At 36.0% G+C, this 22013-nt stretch overlaps 1 protein-coding gene across 2 annotated transcripts in view; it reads left to right on the top strand.

Moving 5' to 3' along the window:
- Window positions 1–8632: 8632 nt before the first annotated feature.
- Window positions 8633–22013, top strand: part of MMRN1 (multimerin 1) — a 63218-nt gene continuing 49837 nt past the window's right edge. For both annotated transcript variants that reach the window (XM_043871299.1, XM_043871298.1), the window contains exon 1: window positions 8633–9322. In XM_043871299.1, coding sequence (XP_043727234.1) covers window positions 8733–9322 — 590 coding nt within the window. In that variant the 5' untranslated portion in view covers window positions 8633–8732. The remainder of the gene's footprint in view (window positions 9323–22013) is intronic.

The following is a 22013-nucleotide window of genomic DNA, read 5'->3' as shown; positions in this document are numbered from 1 at the left end:
ATGTTATATCATATGAAAATGTCCCACAGATCTCAGATACTGTTTTGTTTGTCTACACCTTTATCTTTTTTGTGTTGCAGTTTGGCCAATTTGTTTTTAACCTGCCTGTCTTCAAATTAGCCAGTTGTTTTCCTTTCTATGTCCACTGTGTTATTAAACTTATCAAATTATTTCTAATTATATATTTTTGTTTCTATTACTTCTATTTTCTTTATACCTTTTGTCTCTGCTGACATTCCCTCTGTATTCAGACATGTTGCTCTCATTTTGGGATATTTAAGTTAAATTATATCAATACATATAATATCTGAGCTTTTTCTGAACCTTTTTCTACTAATGTTTTCTTTCTTGACTATGGGTCACATTTTCTTGTTTCTTCATTTGTCTCATGTTTTTTTGGGAGTATTGTGTGTAAAAGAACTGTAGTAAATAATACTTACTTCAGAGAGGGGCATACTTCACCTATCAGGTCTCAAATATGGGGTACACTGCTGGTTAGTCCCTTCAGTTACGTCTGACTCTGTGCAACTCTATGGACTTCTCTGTCCATGGAATACTCCAGGCAAGATTACTGGAGTGGGTTGCCATGTCCTCCTCCAGAGGATTTTCCCAACCGGGGACGGAACCCTGGTCTCCTGCATTGCAGACAGATTCTTTACCACTGAGCTACCAGGGAAGCCCCAATATGGGGTCTAAGTCACACCAGTTTGTAGTTGAGGTAGGTTTAATCTAAGCTAAAGTTGTTATATCTTTTATTGTTTTAACTCAACACAGTTTTAAAATTGATCATACTTTGAGTATGATCAGGATTTTCCTTTCGATTAAGCTTGAGATCAGAGCACAAACAAATTTCCAAAGAGTTCTTTATTCTTTGCAATACAGAAAAAATATCTCTGAACTTTGTGTGTTACAGGCCTAAAAATAAGGTTTCCAATTATATACTGCCTCAACATGTGAAACCTAGAGGGCTTCTTATGGCCCTAACCACAAGTTCCCTTCCCCATTCTGCTCCAGTGGATAAGGTTCCCTGGGCAAATAATTCTCCTTATCAAGGGGACCAAGCACAGTTCCTCCTCATGCCTGAGTAGTGGGATTCAGTTCTCTGCCAGCTTGCAGAATTATTCAAACAAGCCGATTTTACCCTCCAGTGAGAGCCAGGGGACAACCTACATTCTTGATATTATAAAGCCGGCCCCTTACAGCCCCTGGCTATTTTACTCTGTTCTCAGGTACAACCTCGGTGCAGACAAGTGTGGCATGTAGTGTCTTCCTTCCCAGGACTGTGAGTATATGTGCAAACTGCTACCAATCTCATTTGTCCATTGTCAGGTGTCATGTGTCAGCCATCCCTAGCGTCATAAGGTGGGAATTACTCACCAGTGAAGCGGAGGTGATTAAAATGCTGTAGGAGATCTCCTGTTTTACAGTAAAAAAATCTATTTTATTTTCATCTCTAGTGAGTTATCTTTCTTCTCCAGAACCACCCCTGGATTTCTACACTATGGAAGGTATTTCTCCCACCTTTTGCCTTATGTTCTGCCTTTAGGGGACCACTGAAGTGTGCTCAGTGAAGACTAGCATACCTCAAAACCATTTTTATTTTCAGTCCTCTTGCCCTTTACCCAGCCTTTGGAGGGTTATGGAAATGACTTAGTGAAAACTAATTCCTCCTCTGTTAGCCTTTTCTTATCACTACACCAGGGAAGGGATGGAAGCTGAGGCTGCTTGTAACAGTCCTCTGAGTATAGAATCTAAGCTCTCCATTCAGCCTCTTCAGGCAGGGACAAGGCAGAAAGAACTGTGGTGTTTGTTGGGAGTAGAGCAATTACTGTCTACAAAGATTTCTGTCTTTCTAGGTTGACCATTTTCTTCTGGTCCTTTGGATTTTCTTGGGGTTTTTATTGTTTACGCCATCAGTGTTTCTAGTTTGCCAAATTCTGCCATACTTGGTCGGGCAGATAATAGACAAAAAGAAAATCCAGAGAACCCCGTGCAGTTGTTCCTCAGGTCTCCTAGCCCATCCACCTTCCTCATCTTCCAGAGTCTTCTTATGTTTGTATTATATATAGTGGTCAGGAGTTTTAGATGTACTTAGTAAGAGGAAGAAGAAAACATATGCTTCTATATTTCCAGAAGCAGAAGTCATTAATGATAATCAATCAATGATTAGCCAGAACTTTCATGAAGAAAAAGAAAATGCTGTTTCTAAAATGTGCAAAAGAAATTAGTCTTAAAGACTTTTTAATACTTTCAAGTATATTGCTCTACTTAAATGGAAAATATAAAATAAGCAATAGGAAGTTTTGAAAACTACAATATAAACATTTCCTAAGAGGGTTATTTGGTCATCTTTTATCAATTTGCTCTTAATGTTCCTAATTATAGAGTTAAAAATTTTATATTAGGATGGAATATGTTCTTTCCTGACAAACTAATAAGCTTGTCTCGTTTAATTTTAAAAGTTATTTGACTCATTATACTTCCATATTTCCTTTCCTACCAGACTACTGGACCTAAATTTTATAGTTAATTTTGATTTGTTTGCACACCTGAGATTTTACTGCCATAACTATTTCTTTATTACCCTTTAGTATACAGCTCTTAGACTTTGCTTTGTAGTTCTCATGTGCCTGTGATGGTTTCAAGATAAACTGTCTCAAACATATTTTGAAAAGAGATGAGGTAGAAACAGTGGGCTTTCTGAGTCTTATTTTGGAAGGATTTGCATGCAAGAGGTAATCGTATTAAAAGGGTATACTAGAAGACTTCCTGAAGTTGTACTCATAGAAGGAGTACTTTGTATTTATATACCTTGCTTTTTTTTTGTGTGTGTGTGTAGCTGTGCTCAGTCACTCAGTCGGGTCCAACTCTCTGCGACCCCATGGACGGTAGCCCGCCAGGCTCCTCTGTCCATGGGATTCTCCAGGCAAGAATACTGGAGGGGGTTGTCATTTCCTTCTCTATGATTTGGGGAATGGATCCTCCTCTCTAACCCCTGACAGGTGCTACTACAGCTATATAGAAGTACTTCATCATTTTATCCGTTCATTCGTTTATTTAGTAAACATTTATTGAATGTCTACCAAACACTATTCTAGATGCTGGGGATGTAGCACTCATACTGTCCTGAAGGTTTCGCTCTAGCAAATGAAGGAGCATATTATCCGTGCTAGTGAAGAATAAGGCAATTGCATCCGGTCCGGTAACTTCACAGCCAATGGAAAGGGAAAAAGCGGAAACAGTAATAAATTTTATTTTCTGAGGCTCCAAAATCACTGCGGACAGTGACTGCAGCAATGAAATTAAAAGACACTTTCTCCTTGGAAGGAAAACTATGACAAACCTAGACAATGTATTAAAAATCAGAGACAACACCACTGACAAATGTCCATCTAGTCAAAGCTATGGCTTCTATAGGAGTCATGTATGGATATAAGAGTTGGACCATAAAGAAGGATGAGTGCTGAAGAATTGATGCTTTTGAAATGTGTTGCTAGAGAAGACTCTTGAGAGTCCCTTGGACAGCAAGGAGGTCAAATTAGTCGATCCTAAAGGAAATGAACCCTGAATATTCATCAGAAGGACTGTTGCTGAAGCTGAAGCTCCAATCCTTTGGCCACCTGATGCAAACAACCAACTCTTGGAAAAGATCCTGATGCTGGGAAAGATAGTATCACTGACTCAATGGACACAAATTTGAGAAAAATCTAAAAGTTAGTGGAGGACAGAGGATCCTGGTGGGCTACAGACCATGAGGTTGCAAAGAGTTGGACATGACTTAGCGAATGATCAGTGATCATACAACACTGAACAGGAACTGAAAAAGGCAGCCAAACGAGAGAATACAGTAGTAAAGATTAGACTAAAAGCAAATTTACAAACAAAAAATTTCCCCTCCATAAATTTAAACAAATATAAATCACAATATTATCAGCAGTATCTCACTATATGTTTTATCTGTGACATAAAAGCAAAATATACGGTAAAAAACAATTGAGAAAATGAATGACGACAACTTGAAAATTATTTTCTCTAGATTTTTGTAAACTAGTCTTCTAATTTTCTATTTTTGGCGTGGGGGGGTGGGCAGTGGAGTTTACTGTTAGATGATGGAAAGAAGAATTGGACATCAGTCTCAATCTCAGTTCATTCACTCAGTCGGGTCTGACTGTGACCCCATGGACTGCAGACACCAGACCTCCCTGTCTGTCACCAAGTCCCAGAGCTTGCTCAAACTCATGTCCGTTGAGTCAGCGATGCCATCCAACCATCTCATCCTCTGTCGTCCCCTTCTCCTCCCACCTTCAATCTTTCCCAGCATCAGAGTCTTTTCCAATGAGTCAACTCTTCGCATCAGGTGGCCAAAGTATTGGAGTTTCAGCTTCAGCATTAGTCCTTCCAATGAATATTCAGAACTGACTTCCTTTAGGATGGACTGATTGGATCTCCTCCCAGTCCAAGGGACTCTCAAGAGTCTTCTCCAATACCACAGTTCAAAAGCATCAATTCTTCAGTGCTCAGCTTTCTTTATAGTCCAACTCTTATATCCATACATGACTACTGGAAAAACCATAGTTTTGACTAGGCAGACCTTTGTTGGCAAAGTAATATCTCTGCTTTTTAATATGCTGTCTAGGTTGGTCATAGCTTTTCTTATAAGGAGCAAGTGTCTTTTAATTTCATGGCTGCAGTCACCATCTGCAGTGATTTTGGAGCCCAAGAAAATAAAGTCTGTCACTATTCCCATTTTTTCGCCACCTATTTGCCATGAAGTGATGGGACCAGATGCCATGATCTTAGTTTTCTGAATGTTGAATTTTAAGCCAACTTTTTCACTCTCCTCTTTCACTTCCAAAAAGAGGCTCTTCAGTTCTTTTTCGCTTTCAGCCATAAGGGTGGGGTCATCTGCATACCTGAGGTTACTGATACTTCTCCCGGCAATCTTGATTCCAGTTTGTGCTTCATCCAGCCCGCCATTTTTCATGATGTACTCTGCATATAAGTTAAATAAGTAGGGTGCATATACAGCCTTGACATACTCATTTTCCAATTTGGAACCATTTTGTTGTTCCATGTCTAGTTTTAACTGTTGCTTGACATCCATACAGATTTCTCAGGAGGCAGGTAAGGCAGCCTGGTATTCTTATCTCTTTAAGAATTTTCCACAGTTTGTTGTGATTCACTCAAAGTCTTTAGTGTAGTCAATAAAGTCAAAGTAGATGTTTTTAGTCATATATGGATCTGAGAATTGGAATATAAAGAAAGCTGAGCACTAAAGAATTAATGCTTTTGAACTGCGGTGTTGGATAAGACTCTTGAGAGTCCCTTGGACAGCAAGGAGATCCAACGAGGACATCCTAAATGAAATCAGTCCTGAATATTCATTGGAAGGACTGAGGCTGAAGCTGAAACTCCTACACTGTGGCCACCTGATTTGAGGAACTGACTCACTGGAAAAGACTCTGATGCTGGGAAAGATAGAAGGCAGGAGGAGAAGGGGATGACAGAAGAAGAGATGGTTAGATGGCATACCGACTCAATGGACATGAGTTTGAGCAAGTTCCAGGAGATGGTGAAGGACAGGGAAGCCTGGTGTGCTGTAGTCCATGGGGTTGCAAAGAGTTGGACATGACTGAGTGACTGAACAACAATCTACAAATCATGAAGTCCTTAATCTAAGATTGTCTTTTAACTCCTAATTACATTTTTGTTTCAACTTAATATGATTTTTTCTTATGATTAGAAAAGGCTAAAATAATAATAATGAATAATAATATATTACAAAAAGAAAATGGAAATAACCCTATTATCTCATCAGCTGGAGAGCACCATTTTGCAAAATATATTCAATCTTTAAGGTGAAATGAAAAAATGACATACAAACCAGATGATAGTACATAATATAATGAGTTTTATAGTTGCTTTCTTATAAATTACTCAATGAAAAAAATGGCAATAGAGTAAAACAATTTAACTTAAACAATTTAGCAACCATGGGGGTACAGCAAAATGATTGGGTTCAGGTGTAAAAATTCTGATGATATAGTTCAATCCAGAGATAGTTTTTATAGTAATTAGAAGAATGACTGAATATTCTTTAGGCAATAATCCCAGGAATATTATTATTCTTAACTGTTAGTTGATGAATATTAATGAGTCTCAAAAGCAGAATTTGAGGCTAGACTTCTGACAGTTTCTTAAGTATAGATACTTACTTTATGTCTCCAATTAAGGACTGATCCATACACCTAAATCCCTCAGATGAGATGGTGATTCTCTGGGGAGTTACAGCACAAGATGGCTTATTGGATTGATAATGAGATACAGAACCTTTAGCCTTCTGATCACAAGGTCACTTGTAAGCTAGGATAAGGGTAACCAAAATCATTATTGGTCAATATGTTACAGGAGGAGAAATGAATTGCTTTAGCTCAGCTCAGTTTTTATTACCGTTTGAGAGCCATTTGTTGTCTCTTATAGATCCAATGAGTGACCCTTTACCACTCAAGTTCATTTGTCCTAAATAGGATCAAGATTTTTTTTTTCAAATCATAGAAACAAAAAAATGTATGTGTGTCATTATTCTGATTATTTCTTAAACTTTCAGGATGGTCTCTTTGTCTATTTTTACTAAATCTAAGAAAATGATTTAAAATTGTACACTAAATAGAAATACTTCACTTACAGCTTTCTAATTACTATTCTGTTCTAAGTCAAAGATAGTTGCTTGTGTCTTTTCCAGATAAAGAAGCTGTAATGTCTTTTTCTTAGTACTGACAACCATGCTTATGTTGTAAAAATTATGCAGTTTCATCACTCTTCTTAGTACGTAATTACTGCCTGGATTGTCTGTGCTGGACCTATTTGCTCTTTTACAAATGCAAAGTTGGTTAGTTGCTCTGTGATATATCTGAGAAACAGATGTTTTGTACTACATATCAAAGTCAGTTGGGTTGCTGCTGACTAATGTGTGTCGTAGTTTAATTAACCTCATGTTATACCCTGTCCAAATGTCAACAACAGTCTGCAGCCATACCACCTTGAATGTGCCCGATCTTGTCTAAATGTCAACAATAGCTTGTATAAGAGAATGGCCGAGATGAAGGGGAGAAAATGTATTAACACCAAAAAGTTAGTAGTTCAGAGGAAATTTAGGCCTTGTTTCGAAACCTGGTGTCCTGTATACAGAATTAGAGACAAGAATATATATCTGTAGTTGTTGTTCAGTTGCTCAGTTGTGTCTGACTCTTTGTGACCCCATGGACTCTTTGCAACCCCATGTATAAAGGATTAGAGACAAGAGTATATATCTATAATAATATATAACCAAATCATCACAAGGTTTCCAGTTTTTTGGTTCTGAAAGAAGACATTACAAGACTGAATATTAACAAGAATTTAATACCAGACATTGAAGTTGGCAAAAAGATTAATTACCCAGAGATCTAGCCTTCAGGTAATATATAATAGTACACAAGTACATTGAGACCCAAGAATATTCTTGCTTTATAATCTCAGCATCTAAGAGAGCACCTCACTAAAGCTAGCAGGTGATTTGGGTTATTAGTGAATGAATGAAAGAAAGAAGAAGTATATGGATGGATGAATTATTCTAGTTTGTTACTTATATGTCTGAAGAGTATGCTATGGAAAATTTTTTATAGCTCAGAGAGCTTAATGGAAGCCTGAGAATCAGACATGTGTTGGAACAGTGAAATCATAAATCCCATGAAGCATCCCTACTGGGAAAACCACCATTGAAAAGTCTTTGATCAATGCAATTCCCTATTTTCTGCTGCTGATATATTTGGCACTACAGTGAAAATACAAAAATTAACATATATGATTCCATCTTAATTTACTTTCATATGAGTCCCCTCTTTCTTCATCCTTTTTTAGTGGTAAAATACTAATCACTCCCAACCATGAGAAGATAAGGATTAGAAAATAAAAGAATTAAATTTCTGATGCTTCATTCCAATAATTGGTTCTAATAGAAATTTTGAGAGTGAAATTTAAAGTAAGTTTCTTGTGTACTCACATAATGCAGTAATTTATGCTTTTCTTTTTTATTATCATCATCGAGATTGACTTCAAATAATGCTACAGCTAAAGTGTAGATAGAAAAATAGGGATATGTTTTAATTTTTTCACAATTCAGCCTGTGATGTATGAAAGGGCAGAGATGCAGCAGACTTTTATTTATGTGTGTGTGTGTGTGTACATGTCCTTAAACAAAACATGGCTCTCTGGATGGGGCACAGTTGAAGTATCACATTTTTTTTTTCTCAATTTCCTTGCATAGTAGAACAAAATGTAAACTCTTTGACTTAACCCATCCAAACAAAATTCCATCATCACCATGAAATTTATCTTCAAAACCGAGCGACACATGAGATATGAGTGGACCTGGGAAAGTTAACTTCATGTTTCTTTCATGGGTTTTCCTGATAATCATTGCCTGTGTTTTTCCATTTACCCTCAGCTTCGTCGGACACGGTTTACTGCTTCCATAGATCATCCTACCAGAGGTCACAGATCTCACAGAACCTACAGAAACAGGAAATCAAACTTCCTGAGTCCACTACAAAACACAGAAACCTGTTTCCTCTTCACATCTCAAACTGGCAAACCTCTGTCTTAGCAGATTCAGTGTGGAAGCAGCTGTCCGACAGGCTAGAAGGACTTTATCCCCCAATTTTACATGCGCTTTCTAGCTTCAAACTACTGAAATGAAAGGAGCAAGGCTATTTATCCTGCTTTCTAGTTTATGGAGTGGAGGCTTTGGGCTTAATGACCCTATGCACACTTGGACTACACCTGAGGATGAGAACTCCCAGAAGAACGCGACCTCTGCTTCAGTTCCTCCAAACAAAGGACAAAGTCTCCAGGTGCTGCCAACCCCCCAGATAACATCAACTGAGGTGGCCACAGCTCTTGATTCCAGCACTTCCGAAGACAGTCTTCTGAAATCAATACCACTGCCCTCAGAGACAAGTGCATCTCCTGAGGGTTTGAGAAAACAAACTCTCACACCCACAGAGAAGACAGAAGAAGGGATGCTGAAGTTACAAACTCTTGCCCTCCAGACAGAATCTGCCCTCAAGCTCAGTCCTAAGGCAGAGTCATTTATTCTTTCCAACTCCACCCTGAAATTTCTTCAGAGCTTTGCCAGAAAGACGAATGAACGAGACATTTCTCCAAACTCAGTTGGAGGCATGGGAAATCGATCGCCACGGGAAACGTATCTCAGCAGAGGTGACAGCCCTGGCAGCCAAAGAACCAGCAAACAAAAGTCAAGTTTTGAAACAACCAGAGGAAAGTAAGAAAATTCTTTTTTTTCCCCCTTTCTAATGATATGATTTATAAGATTGCAAGCTAACAGTTAAATGGTCTTATTTCCAGAAAGGATTTTATGTTCAAGATGAAACCAGATCATATGTCAGTTAGATGAGGGAATTGAGCATTACCTTATCTTAAAAGGAAAAGCTGAACAAACAAAATGCAGCAATTTGTTTTAATTGAAGTGGTCCAAGTTACTACTAGAGGTACTTTAACTGGAGATGGTCACTAACAGTGTAACCCTACAGTGGCTTGTTAGTTAACTCACATCAAGCATATGTTGTTTGTGCTCAGAATTACACACACAAGGTGAAAGAAAAAAAATGTCAATGTAGTTAAGGTGTGAACAGATTTAAAAGTTGAAACAGCCTGGTGCTTTGGAAACTAAACAGTTATTAAGATCAAACCAAGCAGAGCTGGGTTGGAATTCTGGCTCCCATACTGTCTAGATCCTTGACTTGAGCAAATCAATTGATGTTCCTGAATCTAAGTTTCTTCATTTGTAAAGTACAGATAGGAAGTACAGATAAAAATACCAACTTTGCAGGGTTATCATGCAAGATTCAAATTAATGAAATGTGCTTAGAACATGCTTCTCACAGAATGGGTGCTCAACAAATCATATTTTACTAGTACCGTTATACTGAGTTATGCCATTATCATTAATGTGTTGATTAGAAAGGCCAATTTTTCAAATGGATTTTGATTTAAAATGAGAGAAAATTCAATTTGAATTGTTGAAACAAAATAATAAAGCTTAAAAAAGTATCATTAAAGAAGACTTTTAAAAGGCCCAAAAAATAAGAACAAAACAGAAATGCAAGTCAATGTTCTGTTCATTTAATGTTCAAAATTATTTCTATGTTTGGAATACTAGAAGTTTAGTATTATGAAACTAAACTTTCAAATACCTTTTGCCTATAATAAAAATTTCAAGACACCAAATAATACCTTGGAAGCCTGAGGTAACACCTGACTATATAAACTAATTCAAGTTAATAATAGCAACTTACATCTGCTATATGAAAGGCATTGTGTTAATGATATAAAGGTGTTCTTGATATAAAGATGAGGACACATTGGGAGGCATATAAATCAATAGATTTGTATTTATTTAATTCCATATAGAATTTTTAAAATATGAAAGTAAATGTGATTTTAACTAAAAACATTAACTTGGTGGAATGTGGAACATGCCAATGTACTATAAAATAAATACTACAGATTATAAAATGTTCAACTTGGGATGAATATACTTTGTCTATAAAAGACATTTTAACAGATATAAATTAAACTTTCTCATGTTTATGAACAACAGAATATGGACTATCAAATAATAGTAAAATGTAAACTATTGAGAGTCATAGTCACTTATAAAATCATCTCTATTAATATTTTGTAATATTCTATGATTTAATTTTTTAAACAAGTTGTATAGAAACTTTAGGCACTCATAGAAAATGTCTTGAACTTTTTAGAGATGTGTGTCAAGATTTTTCAGTAGACTAGTAAATACAACCAGAAGACAAAGGCAACAGTTCTAATTAAAATACTGCTTAAGTTTTACATGGCATTTAGAAACGGCATATACTTGTTTCATAATTAGAAGTAGTAATTGATGACTTGATGAATACTAGATAAATGTGCATTGTTTTACCCAGAGACCTCACTGTCAAAGCTTATGAACACCTACTTATTTGATGATTGTTATATATTGCCTATTATGTGCCTAACATTGTACTGGTCTCTGGGGAAATAGAGAATTTTTAAAATAATTCCTGCTTCCAAGGAATATTTTCTATAAAAAGTAAGCACCAACGTGTCTCAGATTTTTAAAAATTCACTATATGTTGGGAGGAAACAAGACATTAAAGTTGTAACCTGCTGAGCAGAACTCCATCCCTTGGATTTTTCAATGAAAATAATCTTATATCTGGGGCTTCCCACATGGCTCCAGAGGTAAAGAACCCTCCTGACAATGCAGGAGATGTAAGAGATGCAGGTTTGATCCCTGGGTCGGGAGAATCCCCTGCAGAAGATAAAGGCAACCCACTCCAGTATTCTTGCCTGGAGAAACCCATGGACAGAGGAGCCTGGCAGAGTACAGTCCACAGGGTTGCGCAGAGTCAGACATGATTGAAGTGACTTAGCACACATGTACTGAGAGAGTCTTGAACAAACTCCAGGAGACAGTGGAGGACTGAACAGCAACAACTTAGAGAGTCTACATCCTGAAGTCCTGGAGAGCTGAGGGTCTATTTCATTGTTTTGGCTGAACCACGCATCATGCAGGATCTCAGTTCCCCGACCAGAGGTCACACTCTCTGCATTGGGAGCACCTAGTTATATACCACTGGACCACCAGGGCGGTCCTGAAGTTCTCTTTTGGTAAACTTTTCATTAAGTCCCAGACTTCTTACTCATTAAGCCATGCAATTGATAGTGGTGTTAGAGAAAACTTAGGTCCATCTATTATGGACACAGTGCTGACGAAAAGAAACCTTAACAAGGTCAAGAGAGATCTTTCATATTTTCATTTGATTAACAAACAATAATAGTAGCAAACACTTTATGGTATTTTCCCTAGTACTGTACTATTCTGAGTGTGTATATATATGTGTGTGTGTATGTATATATATATATATATATGAAAATATATAATTTTCAATCCTTTGAATATTACCATAATTATATGAAGATTCTTTTACTATTTCATTATGGAGAGGTTAAGAAACTTAACTAGGGTCACTTAGCTAGTAAATTGCAGGGCAAAAATGCAAACCCAGGCTGACTATCTTCAGAGACAAAGCATTCTATCCCTATGTTATACTCCCTCAGCAAACTCTATTATCCCAACTGGAAAAAAACAAGTGGCCAGTATATTTCCCCACTTCTGAAGCTTCAGCGGCTATTCTTTGCTCCATAACAGAGTCCAGATTTGTTACCCAGTCAGTCACACAATGCCATCCTTGATCTGGCTCTCGCCTATCTCCCCAGCCTCATCTTCTGTCACTTTCTGGCCATTAAAATTTGTAGTTTTCTAGTCCACAGTATATTGTTTGTTAAACCCATCTCTGGTCCCCGTTTGTACTTCTGGCTAGCACAGTCTTATTTTCCTATCACCTACTTCTTTTACAACTAATAATAACACCTCCAGGAAGCCTTCTCAGTCTCAGTCAGGGGGGCCCTCTGACTGTACATATATTCTGAATTCTTCTTTCGCTGCACTTGCATTAGTGTGTTATAATTATATATGTGATCTCCCTGCCTTTAGGGACATATTTTTTATTGCTAGTAAAGTATTTGGTTTATAATAAGTACATAGTATTTAATGAACTGAATGTAAAGTTTATGGATCTATATGTGAATATATAGACAAATCCTTCCTAAAGAATTATTATTTCTGTATAAGAAAACCTGACTGACTAGGGATAAACTCATCTTTAGGTTTTGGGGCTTTTTCCCTACTGTTCTTGGTATTTTATAGTGATTCTACTTAAAAGGAATACTTACATCAATAGAATTTTTTTCTGGCATATTTTTGTCTCATCTTGTATTTTGTCTCATCTTAGCACCACAAAACTCCTGGCCACACCAGAGTTGTGTTTTCCTGTCTAGCACAATGGAGGTTGGTCAGTGACCAAGCACTTTGAAACAGGCAGGATAAAAAGGAGAAATTAGAATTAATGTATCTATGAAGTGAGCCAATATTTGCTGAGGACTAACACAGGCTACAGGTCATGGGGTCGCAAAAAGTCAGACATGACTGAGCAACTAACACTTTGAACTTTCAATACGTCCCCAGCATTGTGCTTGTGCTCAGAGTAAAACAGTGAAAACAAGCTCCCACCTGTTCTGCCCTCATGGAACCTGCGGTCCAGGAGGACATGGGGAGGAAAAAGAGAGCATCACAATTGCTGGTGTGGAATCAAAACATACTCCTGATTTCAGAGATGTGTGTCTTAAAAATCGGTGAAATTTGGTATTTTGCTCACATGCTCATACTCACTTGGTAGCTTTCCATTACTTATAGAATAAAATTCTAAATCCTCACCATGCACATTGGGTCTTGCTCATGACCCCCTATATTTATGATCTAAATTTCCTCCATGCTCCAAGTTCACTCCACTTCAGCTTCTCCAGCCACAATGGGCTTCCTTCTGGTTACTGGCCATGTCAAGTTCATATGCATCTCAAGGAAATTTCCTATTTGCTCTTGATAGAATGCTCTAACTTCAGTATTTTGAATGATGGATTCCTTTTCTTCATGCACCTCTAGCATTGATGTCCCTCTCTCAAGCGACCTTCTCTGACAACCCAATGTCAAATTGCCATCCTTATCACCTTTACTTTTTTCTTTAAAGCTTTTATTTGAAATTATTTGGTTTATTAATATAGACATTCGTGTATTTTATATTTTTTCATGTCAAACATGCACCCTGTGATAATAGGAACCTTGCCCTTCTCAATCATTATTCTATTCAACTGCTAATATAAGTGCCATGCACATAGAAAAAGCCAAACAAAATTCTGTGGAATGACTGCTTATTGGATGGATTTGGAGTTTGAAGCAGAGATCAAGGCTAGAGACATAAGTTTGGAAAATATGAGAACTATAAAAATATGGATAATCAATTGAGGAGTTTCTTTTTCAAATGAAAAGGAAAAGGGAGAGAGGGCAGAAGTCAGAGCTGGCCCTGAGAGTTTCCCACTCTCTTGTTGCCATTGTATTTTATTTTGCATATAGAATAGCCAGAAACATTGTAAAATGTTAATGAAAAGGCCAGAAGGGAAAAGTTGAATATGGAACAAGATGAATACTTTATTTGCTGAGTTTACTGGAAACTTTATTTATTTTAGAATTTCATTTGTTTATTCTTTCTATAAACTATATAACTTGCTTTAGTACAAATAGGTGGCTCAAGTTAAATAAATTATGATTTCTAGTATGTCTAAGGGTTTTCCTGGTGGCTCAGTCAGTAAAGAATCTGCCTGCAATGCGGGAGACCTGGGTCCGATCCCTGGGTTGGGAAGATCCCGTGGAGGAGGGCATGGTAACCCACTCCAGTATTCTTGCCTGGAGGATCCCCATGGACTGGGCAGACTAACAGGCTGCCAGCAGGGTCGCAAAGAGTCAGACACAACTGAGCGACTAAGCATAGCACAGTGTGTCTAAAATAATAAATACTACAAGTCTTTTATTAATTAGACCTCTTGTAAATAGAAATTTTAAAAACAATTTTAAAATTTAATGGTTTAAAATCACAAAAACTAATCATCTAATTAATTATATTGCCTATTATAATAAGCATTTTTCTGCTTATTCTGTAAATTATGACATTTTAGATGTGAAAAATTTGGTCAATTGAATTCAGATAACATCTTAGTCCATCCAGGCTGTTATAACAAAATGAAAGACTGGGTGGCTTATAAACAACAGAAATTTATTTCTCAGTTCTGGAAGCTGGAAGCCCAGGAACAGGTTGCTAGCGTGGTCAGTGAGGGCTTTTTTTCAGGTTCCTGAGTTCTCATTTTATCTCCACATGGTGGAAGGGATGAGGGATCGATCTCTCTCAGGCCTCTTTAATAAGGGCACTAATATTTTATACCTAATAACTCCCAAAGCCCCCATCTCTCAATACTATCATAATGGGCATTTGTATGTCAACAAATGGAGTTTGAGGGGGACACAAACATTCAGTCTATAACACATGTAGTTTGCAAAGTTAAAGGCCTAGTAGCATCCAAGGGGATTATTCTCACATGCTGTAAATATCTAAAAGGAAACACACCATTTGTGTCCTTGAGAAATAAATGTATCTAGTACATTATTGCCAGTGAAAATACTAAAGTATATTCAGCATCTCATTTTTTTCTTGTTAATCATTTCCTTTTACTTCTTTGATATTTTTACTCACTGAATTGCTGCTGAATATATAAATACACATTGCATGATACCTGCCAGATTTTAAGGGGTGGCTATATAACCTAGGTGGTGCGATGAGAAGTGTTGTATACTTTGTTTACCTAAATATGAAATTAATTTAAAAAAGTGTTACTTGGAGGGGGGGATGCTAAAAGATTCAGTTTGCAGGAGCAACTGATTTAAGTATAGCATGAAGCATCACAGCGTCTACTAGCCTGCCCTTCCTGAGGCTCTGCAGTTTGCACAGTGGGAAAGTCTGACACCTACTGGAGCAGAGTTACAATGTCCCTGAAAACACTCAAATCACAGGATGGGGAAAAGAAACAAAAAATAAGATAAAATTAGGTAAAATAAAACATGTATGAAAAAAAGTTTAAGTAAGTTTAGGGATTGCTATTTATAAAAATGCATATGTTATGCATATCTAATTCAATGTACCTCTTAAAAATGGTCTATCATTCGCTTTAAAACTTGAAAAATAGGTTCGGTCCAAAAGGCAAACTCCATGCACATCCTGGGTAGGGGGGAACCCTCAGCTCAGTCTCCTAAAATTTTACACTGAAAATTACTACTATTACTATTATGATTGTATATACGCAGTAATTTGTGACTCTGAGCATATGTCATTAAAAACTCAATTATATCCACTACATTGTGCCCACCATGGGAGGCAAATCAGTGGTGCCTGACAAAAGACTTTCATTGCAAAGGATGGTATATAAAAGGTTTTTTTCCTTAAAACTTAAGTTAACCAGAAATTTTAAGTATCAGAAATTTCCCATCATCTGAGATTTTCATGATTGCCTCTCAAGATCTGTTTCAAACATTTCTATGACTCTTTTATAAAACTAATACTTCTATCCCAGTTTAAATATTATATAGACTTTAGAAAACGGATGGGCTATATAAAGGTGTTACACTAAAATAAAATGAACCACAATTTTTAAAATTTGAAAACAGTCATTTTCTTAAGGAGATTATTATCAAGATGGACTTATCTTTTGGACTAACTGCCAAAACTAAATATAAAATGTCTAATGCTTTATTTGTGTGTGATTTACATTATAAGAATCTTTTCACTAAATATAAATGCTTACTTCCAAGTCCTGTTACTGTTTCTTTCACATTGTTTATTTTCTTTGGACTACTTTCTCCTTTGTAACTGGTGCACTACCTATAAATACTAATCTATACAGTCTATGAAATTCTCTAGGTGAGAACACTGGAGTGGGTAGTCTTTCCCTTCTCCAGGGGGTCTTCCCAACATAGGAATGGAACCCAGGTCTCCTGCATTGCAGGCAGATTCTTTACCAGCTGAGCCACAAGGGAAGCCCAATGAAAATAAAGATTCCTATAAAGATTACATAACATTTGGGAAGTATTTAGGTTCATGTCTTCTTGGGACTATAGAGACATCTGGAATATATTTCTTCTGAGAGCTAAGCTTCATCATATGCATTGAACAGCAACAATTATAGTCTTCTGTATTGACCTGACATACATAAACATTTATGGTTAAGATGAATTTATCAGGTCATTAGGGAAGAAAAGGGAGCAATCTCTACTAGCGTATGAGGCAAAAAACAAAGTGGGCGATTTATACATACATATATACAGCTATATAGGTATCTATTCCCTTCATAAAAATATCCTATTGAACTCTCTGAATCATGTAGTCATTATCAGCAGCAGCAACTGCTGTTTTAAATATATTAAGTCATTTAATCTCACAACAATTTGTGAGGTAGGTAACATTATTAAACTTATTGTATAGATGAGGAAGCCACATTTAATGAATAAGCTTATGGCTAAGTTGTTTAATTTCCTCTTGTCCCTCATTGAATCCCTGTTCATCTCAATAAGGGGATGACAGGAAATGAAGTTAAAAGGTCTTTAAATACATAGTCTCCCCAAGTACAAAACCTTATCCAACTTTCAAGAGAAAGTTACCTACCATTGGCTAGTTTATGGTGGGAATTTTGCTGATTGACTTTTATTTCTAGTGTATAGTCTCAGAAATTGGTATTTTCACGGTATTGTGTCAATTCAAATCACAGGGTGTGAATATAAACATTTAAACATTTTCTTCTATGAACAGGATGACAAGCAATTTATTAATCTGAGTTTTAAGGACTAGTATAAATATATAACATTAATTTTTTTAGATTGGTGCTTTCTCTTTCTTAAGAAAAATACTTGTCATGGTCATTATTTAAATGCATCTTTTGTTGCTTCAGCCCACCCTCAACTCAGGATAAGAATGGATATGTGTGGGCCATAGTTTGGTCAGTGTGCACAGCAAATGGCAAATGACCAACTCATGGAATTTTTGTTTCTAATTTAGTGTTTTCACTGTCTCCTTGGAAGACTGGATTTCTAAAATGTTTCAAAGTAAAATGATTGTTTATTTACAGTGCTTTTCTTAGTTCGTTAACCATAAGACTTCAACTTGTCTGAATCAAAATAGAATCTTCTTCAATCATTACTTTTTTAAGTTCTGCAAGTGCATCTCATGTTCATAAATAGCCAAAGATGTCTGCTCTTCCCTCAAACAAATCTTTTACCTATTAACTTGGAAAATCCAAAGGATCAATACAAGCCTTTTTCAGTACATGTTGCTGCACAAAAGCAAGTGTTATTACCCTTAAAGAGAATCCCAAATGCAGTCTGCTGTTTGGAGGGTTAGGACCCCACGGAAAGCTCAACACTTCAAAGAAACTGCTCTCTGTTTGCCATAATCAGTCTGGAAAGGTACAAAGGATTTCTAGATTTAAGCAAAATGCTTGTCTGGGATCATTACATTGCTTTTAAACTTGCCTGTCACCATTTCACCATGCTGAATTTTCTATTTTTAAACTTATATTTTCAAATTATTTGGTTTTAAAATTATATTTACATATTTAATATCCCTTAATGAGCTTATTTCGTTGGTAGCATAAACCTAATTACGAGTCACACCAGGGACTCTTTGGCTGTGGATAGTTCTCCCAATTTACACTGGATCAAAGATTGCTGGGCCATGAGCAACTTACTGATCTGCTTTTTTGCTTTCTATACTACTTTAGTAATGAAATGGTTTTACTATTTAGACTTTTAAACAATCACTGCAGGTGATGCTGATTTACTCTCACAAACAATATCTAGCTATCTTTCTATCATCTTTTTTTCCCCCAAAATCCAGGTTATGTAGTCACAGTGGTACTTTTTTCCTGCCTCATACTGTCCCCTCCATAATCATTCAGCCAATGCTTACATGACAGACAATTTAACTGGGCTTCAGCTGAAGTTAATCATTCCCTGTAATTAGGATAATCAATGGATTTGCATGAAAAATCTATTTTTAAAATATCCCTTTATTGTAGTCTTTAATTTTAAAATTTTTGTTACCTGTTTCTTCCAGTTCTTTGTTTCACATTATTTTTCCAAATATCACCACACTTGAACAAAATTTGCTAACGTGTCTTTTTATGTCTTTATAGAACTGAATTGTCCAACTTCTCATTCAAAAGAACCTTGCACAATAAGCTGTATAATGCTCAATTTATCTGCCTTAGACAGATGAATGACTGAGTCAGCTTTATTTGTAGAAGACCTAAATATTTCAAAGCAGATATTTAGTGACTCTAGGGGAAAATGTGTTCCTTCTTTGGTTTTTAACATTTAGGTTGATTGTTGTATTATTTTAATAATAATTATTATTTTAAGCAGCATAGATTTCTTATATTCTAGTGATTTGGTGACATACATCTCATACTGATTTGAACTCATTTGTTGCTGTTCAGTTGCTCAGTTGTGTCCAACTCTTTGCAACCCCATGGAATGCAGCATGCCAGGCTTCCCAGTCCTTTACTATCTCCTGGAGTTTGCTCAAACTCATGTCTGTTGAATCAGTGATGCTATCCAACCGTCTCATCTTCTGTCACCTCCTTCTCCTCCTGCTCTCAATCTTTCCCAGCACCAGGGTCTTTTCCAATGAGTTGGCTCTTTGCATCAGGTGGCCAAAGTATTGGAGCTTCAGCATCATTCCTTCCAATGAATATTCAGGGTTGATTTCCTTTGGGATTGACCAGTTGGATCTCCTTGCAATCCGAAGAACTCTCAAGCATCTTGGAAGCATCAATTCTTCAGCACTCAGCCTTCTTTATGGTCCAAATCTCATATCTGTACATGACTACTGGAAAAACCATACTTTTGACTCTACAGACTTTTTTCGGCACAGTGATGTCTCTACTTTTTAATATGCTGTCTAGGTTTGTCATAGCTTTCCTTCCAAGGAGCGAGCATCTCCTAATTTCATGGCTGCTGTCACCGTCCATAGTGATTTTGAAGCCCAAGAAAATAGAGTCTGTCACTCTTTCCATTTTTTCACCATCTACTCGCCATGAAGTGATGAGAGCAGATGCCATGATCTTAGTTTTTTGAATGTTGTTTTTAAGCCAGATTTTTCACTCTCCTTTTTCACCCTCGTCAAGAGGCTCTTTTGTTCATTTGATGCTATAGTCATGAGCTTTGCTACTATACTTTGTAAATCATTTCTGCCTTTACCCTCAATAAAAACAGTCTCAGTTACAAATGAGAGGGAATATGTATCTTGTTATATTTATATATAGGGAAAAATGATAGAAACAGAAACCTAAGAATGAAAAAATCATATAATCCAATCATTCAATTAATCTATAGTTATTAAGAACTTTCTTACAGTTTAGTATAGGATCTCTCTTATAATAAAACAACTGGTATTACACCCAGAAATAAGGCTGATTTTTGTTTTCCCAAATAGCATCTATATATTCCAGTCTCATTCCCTTAAAAATTAGAAAAATAATTTTTCAGATATTACAGGCACAGTAAAAACATTTTTCAGAATTCTGCCTACAGTAACTAAGTTTCATCCATTTATGTTAGATAATTTTCTTTCTCACATGATTTAATCAATTATTTTTATAAAATAATTTTTTTGTGTCTATACTCATTTAACTGTTAACATTTAACTCTCTCTCCATTCCCCTACAACTTCATTTGTAACATTAATATGTATTTTCAATTTAAGATTCCTTGAGGTGTGAAATATCTTTAAATATCATTTTGGATGGCTTCTGCCAGAATGTCAATTAAAAATAGGTACTTTAATAAAGGCTATTTTGTCTGATCATGGCGATTTTGACAAATGACCTACTTTAATGTTGTTATAGTTTCTCAGCCTCCTTGGGGAATGGTCAATTCATATTCCTCTATTATCTTATATGTTGGAGAGAATAAGCATACATGCATGGATATAAAAAAAGTTTTTTAGAAATGGGCTTGAGAAAAGTTATAGGTACAATATGGTCTAATTGATGACATAGATCAGCACAGCAATTCAACTGAATCTTTCTGTAAGGCAGGATTTATTTTTATGTTATTCTTAAAGCATACTTAAAATTGTGTGATATTTGATAAAAAATCTATTTATTTTTTAGCTTTATGTAAGAAAAGGGCATCACATGGTATTATTTCTGTAACTTGCTTGCATCACACAAGTTTAAGTATTGATGAATAAATCTATGTGTAAATATTTCAGAATTTATTTCACCATTCTGTGGTAAATGGACATTGAAATTACTCTTAAGCTTTGATAATTATGAATATTACTGCTATAAATACTCAGATACATGATTCCTGGTACATATGTGCCGTGGTTTCTCTAAAGTGTATATCTAACCACTGGATCAGAGGATTCAATATTCATTTTTACATGATATTAACACATTGGTTTTCAAAGTGGTTGTGCCACTTTATAATTCCACCAATAGTATGTATGAGATTCCAATTCTCTATCTCCTCTGAACACATGAGACTGTCAAATCCTCAATGTTTGCTTTTTGGAGGTATAAAGCATTATTCCATTATGATCTTAATTTGCATTTTCTTGATGTTGACAAGACTGACCTTTTTACACATATAATAGACATTAGTATTTCTTTGTATAAAATGTTTGTTCAAGTAGATTATCCATTTTTCAGTGTTCTATTTTTTGTCTTTATATTATTTATTGGTAGGAATTTGTTATATTTTTTGGATGCTATTTTGTCTTTGCCAAATATCTTCTCCTGATCCACAGTCTCTCTTTTTAGATTACTTCTGATGCTTTCACATGAATAGAATTTTTTAAATTTTATATATTTTAAGTATTTTAGTTAGTACAAAGAAAAGCAAGAGGGTTGTTTTTGTACTTTAACCTTATATGTTACAAGATAGCTAAATTCACTCATTACATCCAAAATTTTTTTGTAAATACATCACAATCTTCCACATAAAACATGTTTTCTGCAGGTAAACATAATTTACTTATTTTCAGTCTATGTGCCTTTCTCTTATTTCTTATTATACTAGAAAAGTTTCCCAAGTAGTGAAGATATTTGTCTATGCTTTCAAGAGGTTTAGAGTTTTAGCTCTTCCTTTGAGACCTTTGACCTGTTACTTGGTTAATTTTCATAACTGGTTTAAGATAGCAGTTCAACTTCATTTGTTGGCATGTGGCTATCCATTTGTCTGGTCTTGAAAAGAGTACTCTTTCCTCCATTAAAGTGCTAGGCACTCTTGACAAAAATCAACAGAATATAAATGTAAAGGTTTATTTCTGGACTCTAACTTTGACCCATTGATCTCTTATCCTATTAATTAAGCCAAATGCAAGTCTTAATTAATGTAGTTTTGTAATAAGATTTGAAATTGGATAGGGTAAGTACAGAGTGCTCTATTTTTC

The sequence above is a fragment of the Cervus elaphus genome, chromosome 17 (assembly GCF_910594005.1).
Source record: "Cervus elaphus chromosome 17, mCerEla1.1, whole genome shotgun sequence".
Taxonomy (NCBI): domain Eukaryota; kingdom Metazoa; phylum Chordata; class Mammalia; order Artiodactyla; family Cervidae; genus Cervus; species Cervus elaphus.
This window is presented reverse-complemented; position numbering and strand designations above follow the sequence as displayed.